This window comes from Bison bison, unplaced genomic scaffold (genome assembly GCF_000754665.1).
Source record: "Bison bison bison isolate TAMUID 2011002044 unplaced genomic scaffold, Bison_UMD1.0 scf7180017864144, whole genome shotgun sequence".
Lineage (NCBI taxonomy): Eukaryota > Metazoa > Chordata > Mammalia > Artiodactyla > Bovidae > Bison > Bison bison.
The window spans coordinates 411,250-419,075 of record NW_011494716.1 but is presented as its reverse complement, the minus strand read 5'-3'; the positions used below and the strand labels follow the sequence as shown (position 1 = coordinate 419,075).

At 55.7% G+C, this 7,826-nt stretch overlaps 1 protein-coding gene across 1 annotated transcript in view; it reads left to right on the top strand.

Annotated features, from left to right (window-relative positions):
• LOC104988964 overlaps nucleotides 1-6,310 on the top strand; it is an 8,166-nt gene extending 1,856 nt beyond the window's left edge. Inside the window, exons 3-7 of the mRNA XM_010840469.1 lie at nucleotides 2,006-2,069; nucleotides 3,633-3,679; nucleotides 3,993-4,117; nucleotides 4,559-4,936; nucleotides 5,944-6,310. Coding sequence (XP_010838771.1) covers nucleotides 2,006-2,069; nucleotides 3,633-3,679; nucleotides 3,993-4,117; nucleotides 4,559-4,936; nucleotides 5,944-6,077 — 748 coding nt within the window. The 3' untranslated portion in view covers nucleotides 6,078-6,310. The remainder of the gene's footprint in view (nucleotides 1-2,005; nucleotides 2,070-3,632; nucleotides 3,680-3,992; nucleotides 4,118-4,558; nucleotides 4,937-5,943) is intronic.
• Nucleotides 6,311-7,826: the final 1,516 nt, after the last annotated feature.

The window sequence follows — 7,826 nt, the reverse complement described above, 5'->3', positions numbered from 1 at the left end:
GGTCATGAAGATCTTTTTTTGTACAGTTCTTCTGTGTATTCTTGCCACCTCTTCTTAATATCTTCTGCTTCTGTTAGGTCCATACCATTTCTGTCCTTTATCGAGCCCATCTTTGCATGAAATGTTCCCTTGGTATCTCTAATTTTCTTGAAGAGATCTCTAGTCTTTCCCATTCTGTTGTTTTCCTCTATTTCTTTGCATTGATCACCGAGGAAGGCTTTAGAAAGTGAAGAAGAACTAAAAAGCCTCTTGATGAAGGTGAAAGAGGAGAGTGAAAAAGTTGGCTTAAAACTCAACATTCAGAAAACGAAGATCATGGCATCTGGTCCCATCACTTCATGGGAAATAGATAGGGAAACAGTGGAAACAGTGTCAGACTTTATTTTTTGGGGCTCCAAAATCACTGCAGATGGTGACTGCAGCCATGAAATTAAAAGACGCTTACTCCTTGGAAGAAAAGTTATGACCAACCTAGATAGCATATTGAAAAACAGAGACATTACTTTGCCAACAAAGGTCCGTCTAGTCAAGGCTATGGTTTTTCCAGTGGTCACGTATGGATGTGAGAGTTGGACTGTGAAGAAAGCTGAACGCTGAAGAATTGATGCTTTTGAACTGTGGTGTTGGAGAAGACTCTTGAGAGTCCCTTGGACTGCAAGGAGATCCAACCAGTCCATTCTGAAGGAGATCAGCCCTGGGATTTCTTTGGAAGGAATGATGCTAAAGCTGAAACTCCAGTACTTTGGCCACCTCATGGGAAGAGTTGACTCATTGGAAAAGACTCTGATGCTGGGAGGGATTGGGGACAGGAGGAGAAGGGGACGACAGAGGATGAGATGGCTGGATGGCATCACTGACTCGATGGATGTGAGTCTGAGTGAACTCCGGGAGTTGGTGATGGACAGGGAGGCCTGGTGTGCTGCAATTCACGGGGTCACAAAGAGTCGGACACGACTGACCGACTGAACTGAACTGAAGGTTAGGAATGGCAGACCTGTCCGTAAGTTACCAGTTCCATGAATGGAGGAGTCCTCGCCACAGGGGAAGCTACACGGCCCGGAGAAGGAGTGGACCCCAGGCTGTGCTGATACATTGCCTTAGGACAGGCTGGGCAGAGGCTAGAGCATCCAAGCTCCCACGTGGTGGCAAGGAGAAGGGGCGCAGAGCACAGCCTGGTGTGTGCACAGCCTCTCTCTCTGGAAATGCAGGCCACCAGGAACAGGGTACCCCGGCTTCACTAGGTGGTAGTGTGGGGGGCTGTGTCGGGGTGAAGTCCCTGTCCAGCTGCCACCTGCCTACTTACATCAGGTCCCTAGGCCAGGGACCAGCACACTATGGCTTGAAGGTAAACTCCCATTGTCTACCTATTTTTGCACAACCAGTAAGCTCAGACTGCACGTGTGCTAAGTGGCTTCAGTCATGTCCGACTCTTTGCAACCCCATGGGCTGTAGCCTGCCAGGCCCCTCTTATCCATGGGATTCTCCAGGCAAGAATAGGAGAGTGGGTTGCCATGCCCTCCTCCAGGGGCCCTTCCCCACCGAGGGATCAAACCGGCATCTCCTGCATTGGAGGCAGATTTTTTACCACTAGTGCCACCTGGGAAGCCTGAGCTCGGAATACTTTTCATCTATTTATACTGTTAGAAAAAAATTCCAAGAAAAATTGTGACAAGTAAAAATCTCTAAATTTCCAACATCATTCGTTGCCCATTTACATGCATTCTTGTCCATTCATGGAGATGTCACCTGGGGCTGTGTTCCCAGTGCAGAGGCACGGGGAGAGTTCTGACAGAGACTCTGTGGCCCAGAACACTAACCCCTGTGGCCCATCACTCACAGAATCAGGATTTCTAGGGGACCCCTCTTCCCCACCCGGGGCCAGAGGCAGCTCTGTCCATGGTGCTGACTGCAGGGAGGTGGCGGGCATATCAACCAGCCTTTGTGAGAGGGCAGAAGGCACTTTTTCTGTTAAGCTGCCAGTTGGGGGCCTTCCTTCTCTCTGCAGGCTGCCAGGGTTTGAGCCCAGATGGATGGTCTATCTGGACTGGGACAAGGAAGCAGTACCCGAAGTGGGAGACAGAGGAAGAGACGGTTGCTAGTCTGGTCCAGGCGGGGATGGGTCAAGGGCACAGGGAGGCACATTTTCACAGAGTGCATGAGCATGGTTATAAGGGATGCCCGTGCACACGTGTGAGCTCAAGAGGCACCACAGGCTCACGGGTGGATATCTCCTCAAACACATACCCCTGCCACCTCTCCCAACTACCGGAGCTCGCAGGTGTGACTTCTATCAGAGGCATATGAAGCTTGCCTGTCTTGCTGATGCAGAGTTGTTGGAGACCATTGCCAAGATCAATGAACTCCTTTGATTGCAACAGACTGATATTCTCTCATTTATTCTCTGGTGAGTAGCTGGAATTCATCCATCGAGAGTCAATTTTGGGGGCTTCCCTGGTGCTCCAGTGGTTAATAATGTGTCGAGCAATGCAGCGGTCAGCCCTGGTCCGGGAAGATCCCACATGACTTGGGACGGCTAAGCCTGGGAGCCACAACTACTGAAGCCCACGTGCTGGAGCCTGTGCTCAGCAACAAGAGACACCACTGCAGGGAGAAACCCAGGAACAGCAACTAGAGAGCAGCCCCGCTCGCCCCGCAGGAGAAAGATCGTGTGCAGCGACGAAGATGCAGCCTAGCAGGAATAAATGAAAATTAATTAATTTAAGAAAAGCCACTTTTTCTTTTGTATTTACTATTCTTGAGCTACGGATTATGTACTATAGGAAAGGCAGAAAGTGCTTGATCATTGATTTATTGTTTCTATTTACCAATTTTCCAAATAGTGATTTTATTCCCTTGGCTTACTCCACAGATAACAAATGAAGGATTGTTGTGGAGTCACTGTGAACTCAGGGGTTTCTACATGCTGTGAGCCGCAGTTTTCTGGGGTGAAGGAAGCCAGGAGGTGGCCAGTCCACAGGGACACCTTGCAGGCCCTGGATGGGGCTGGGGGCTGGGGTGGCCTCCCCTGAGCAAGGAGTGGGGACCTCCCTGCCCCCTGGACTCCTGGTGACAAGCTGCCTGCAGGATGATGGTGCTTGCACATCCACTCTGGGGAGGCCCCACCAGGTCCACTGACCCTGGTCCCTCAGAGGGACTGGCTGCAGTCTCAGCCTGGTTTCCAGCTTCCCATCCCTCCAGGGGCCCCTCCAGGGAGGCCGGGAAGATTGTGGGGCACCAAGGGGCCCCTGAAGAACCGTGGCCTGCTGGGCACCCTGAGCTGGACTGCTTCTTCCAGGGGGTGGGATGGGTGGAGGGTGGCCACGGGCTCCTTACCTCGCCCGCTGACCTGTGTCTGTGCCCTCCTGGGTCTTTATTGATTGGTTGATTTGCATGGCAGGAAACAGCTGGGCTTCTTTAATCAGGAGGGTGTCGTCAGCAAGAGTCAAGGGCAAGTCTCCGCCTGTGGCCCCGGACCCCGAGCTCAGCCCAGGACGCAGGTCAGGAAGCAGACCTGACTCGCCTTGTTTTCTGTTGATGCTGCTCTTCCTGTGGTCACTGTGGGATTGTCGCTCTGCTGCTGGCATGGTTGTTACTGCGTGGCTGCCGTTGTGTTGCTGGGGTTGTGCTGTCAGCACTGCTGCTGGGTTGTTGTGGTGGTGGCTGTGCCCTTGCGGCTCCGGTGAGGACAGCCTCTCAGCCCTGCTGTGAGGCTGGTGGGCCAGGAGCCCGGCCCCGCCTCCCTGTCCCCGGCGTGACGTGGGGGCCGCTGCTCCATCCCCCTGTGGGACTTGGATCCTGGCAGGACTGTGAGCTAGGAGTCAGGCTGCCTGGGCCACACTGGCCTGGTGTCCACACCCACGTGCCCACCTGCACAGACAGGAAGGGGGACCAGGCAGGGTCGCTTCAGGCACCCCTGGGGTCCTCGCTGTGACCCTCCTGCAGCCCTGCTGGCCTTACTCTTCCTGGCACCCTGGGAGCCCTGAGTGACGGAGTCCAGACTCACACTCTGGTGGGGACTGCAGTCCAGGAGACCCGACAGTGATAGAACACCTGCGTCTCAACGGGGCTCTGAAGGAGGCAGCCGGCGCGGGAGACCATCACAGGGACCCTGGCTATGGTGAGTCCTGGACCAGCCGGTCACCACTGAAGCCAACACCCCATGTGTAGTGCACGTCTGTGTGTGTGTGTGTGTGTGTGTGTGTGTATGTGTCTGTATGTCTGTGTGTGTGTGTGTGTGTCTGTGCATGTGTCTCTGCGTGTGTCTGTGTATGTGTGTGTCTCTGTGTGTGTTTATGCGTGTCTCTGCGTGTGTCTGTGTGTGGGTGTGTGTCTCTGTGTGTGTGTGAGTCTGTGTGTGTCTATGTGTGTGTCCCTCAGACCCCGCACTCTTGTCGGCAGCAAGGAGCAGAAATCGCTCAGCTCCCGGGCTCCCTCCACTCCCACCCCGCCTCCCGCTGTGTCAACAGTGAGTGAGGAGGAAGGAGCCAGAACCTCAGACCCTGCAGCCCTACCTTGGCCAGGATCCAGACTCCAGCCCTTTTGTCCTCTTTCTCCACAGCTTCCGGGGATGTTTGCAGAGGATTCGGAAGACTGACACTTGTGCTTATAGAATCCACCCCAGCCCCGGCCTGGAAAACAGACAAAGAGGGTTCTCTTGGGGCCCGTGGGGGGTCTCCTGGGGGGTGGAGGGAGCCCCGCCTCCAGCAGCTCCCCTTGGCCCCTGGCTGCCCACTCCTGGCTGCAGGGCTGAATGTCTCTCAAGGCCCCAGGGCTGGCCGGCCCCTGCGCCCTGATGGGCGTCTGGTGGCCCAGGACGAGGGCCACCGTCCAGGGACAGGACAGGGCAGGAGCCGGGCGCTGCACTGGTCAGTGCTGTGGAGGAGAAACAGCTCACAGCGCACATGCGAGGACCCTGCATGGCTCAGCTGGGACACGGGTAAGGAAGGGGTTAGAGGCCCTGGAATGTTCCAAAGGCCGCGAGGCTGACATCTGACCACGGACCAGATGAGGGGCAGGAGCCAAGCCCAGGATAAGCCGCCCGTTCCTCAGCCTGGACCCCAGGGCTCAGGTGTGGCACATGCCTGGTCTCTGAACTTTCTAGGACCGCTGAGAAGGAGCTCACAGGCACCAGGCTGGCTCTGCCAAAGGCCTCGGGCGTCTTGGCCCCGAGTTCCCAGAGCAGCAGCAGGAACCCTGCAGGGAGCCCTGGGCCATGGGAGTTTGCAGCACGTGGGCATGAGGGCTGCGGGGACACAGGAAGGGACATCTCTCCCCAGAGGGCACCAGATGGACCCTGGACGGACATCTGAATGCGGGGCAGAGAGGTGGGGAGTTTAAATCCCACAGCTCACTGGGTCAAGCACGCCAACTCTCCTGAAGATAGGAGAGGAATACCCCTCTGAGAGGTGCTGTGAGGATTAAATGAGATCACACTTGTGAAACCCCTGGGCATTAGGCCTGACCCCACGGGGGTTCAGGATCAATGGTAGTCTTCCTTCCATCCATCCATCCATCCATCCATCCACTACTGCAGGAATAATTCAAATCACAGGAGAACTGCTCACACACACACGAAACTCTTCAACAGAAGTAGCTTCCACCAGCAGCACTCATGAGGGGATCAGAGTCCTTGTGAAGGAGACAGCAGAGAGCTGCCTATGTCTGCCCAGTGAGGACGCAGAGAGAAAGCCACCATCTGCAGGGCAGGAAGAGAGCTCCCCGGGGATGGGGGCTTGCTGTTTATGTGTGCATGGTGTATACATATGGAGGAGTGTGTGCAAGCTCCTGTTGTCAGAGAGCTGGCAGGTGTGTGTGTTTGAAGTGGATCCGCTGATGAGTATCTTTTGAGCTCCCGTGTGCATCCCTTATAGCTATGTGCCTGTGCTCCAGGAAAACGCACCCCCCGTGCCTTCGGTTAAGTCCTGTCTGCCCCTTCTTGTCCAGGCTGGCAGCTAACATTTCCTCCAACTCCCACCCTGGGTACTGCATCCTGGAGTCCCAGCCAGACAGACCTTCCTTCTGAGCTCACACCCTGGCAGTCTGCAGAGAGAAGGAAGCCTCCTAACTGGCAGCTTTAGCAGAAGCGCCTGCCGCTGGGCTGGGCACGAACACAAGCCCCTTGGTGCCGCCTCTGGGCCCCTCCTCCAGCAGCTTTGCCTGTAGGGCTCCTAGGCCTCCCGTGTCTCCATCTCCCCAGGAGGATCTGGGCTCCAGGAGGGCTTCTCTGCCTCTGCAGAGAGGGGCCTCCCCTCTCTTGTTTTGGAAGTCTCTGCTGCTGCTGCTGCTACATCGCTTCAGTTGTGTCCGACTCTACACGACCCCAGAGACGGCAGCCCACCATGCTCCCCAGTCCCTGGGATTCTCCAGGCAAGAACACTGGAGTGGGTTGCCATTTCCTTCTCCAATGCACAAAAGTGAAAAGTGAAAGTGAAGTCTCTCAGCCGTGTCTGACTCCCAGCAACCCCATGGACTGCAGCCCACCAGGCTCCTCTGTCCATGGGATTTTCCAGGCGAGGGTACTGGACTGGTTTGCCATTGCCGAAGTGTTAAAATAGGTACCTTCTCCAAGCCCAAATGTCTCATATGAAAAAACCAGGTGGGGAAGAGAAGAAAAATAAACAGTGACATGTTGGCTATTTCTGCCCGGAGGAGGACACAGCCCTTCCGCAGCCCAGAGGCATCACAGGGATGGAGGCCTCTGGGGGTGTGTGCGGAGCTCTGGAGGACAGGTGAGGGCCTCACTTTTGCCACGGGAGTCAGGGGGGCCTAAGCTCTAAGGAGCCTGTCCAGGGGGGCCAGTGCAGGCCCAGAAGGAGGGGCCAGCTTCTAGACAAAGCTGCCCTCTGTTCCCTTCTCCCCACAAATGTGGGTTTTTATATGAAGCCACCCCTTCCCTGATAGCTCAGTTGGTGAAGAATCTGCCTGCAATGCAGGAGACCCCGGTTTGACACCTGGGTCGGGAAGACCCCTGGGGAAGGGATATTTAACCCACTCCAGTATTCTGGGGTTTCCCTTGTGGCTCAGCTGGTAAAGAATCCACCAGCAATGCAGAGAGACACAGGTTTGATCTCTAAATTGGGAAGATCCCCAGGAGAAGGAAATAGCAACACACTCCAGTATTTTTGCTTGAAAAACCCCATACACAGAGGAGGCTAGCAGGCTACAGACCATGGTTTCAAAAAGAGCTGGACACGACTTAGCAACTAAAAAGACAAAAAAGAGAAAAAAGGGCACTATCTTGAGTGATTGCCAAGTCTGCTCAAAGGAAAACCGGCGCCCCTGCCCACAGGGGTAAGACCCCGGTGTTCACCCTGGGTGGAGAAGGTGTCACTGAAATCTCACAACCCCTGCGAGGAGGGGCTATTGCTTCCCGCATATAACAGGGGGGCAATTGAGACACGTGGGTGACCTGAGCTCCCAAAGGGGGGCCAGGGAGGAGGGAAGTGGGGGTTCAGACCTGACAGGCTCCAACTCCATGCCCACAGTCACCCCTGTGTTGAGTTCTGTGACCCCGTGACTCTTCCCAATGGTCGGGGAGGCTGTGCAGACAGCCTGAGCACCATCCAGTCACAGGGAGCCTGGACCTGCTGGACCATGAAGCCCCCAGATCCCCAGCCCTCGAGAAGCCCCCCACTCCCTCCAGGACAAGGTGACCCCTCAGCCTGGCCCCAGGGGCTCTGGGGAGAGCTGACCTGGAGCACCACTGTGACCCTCCTATCCTGGGGTCCTTGCTGTCAGTCATCCCAGAGCCCATGGGGCCCAGTTCATCCCCAGCTACACCAGACCCAGCTCAAAGGAAAGGTGACAGGCGTCTTCCAGTGACAGGC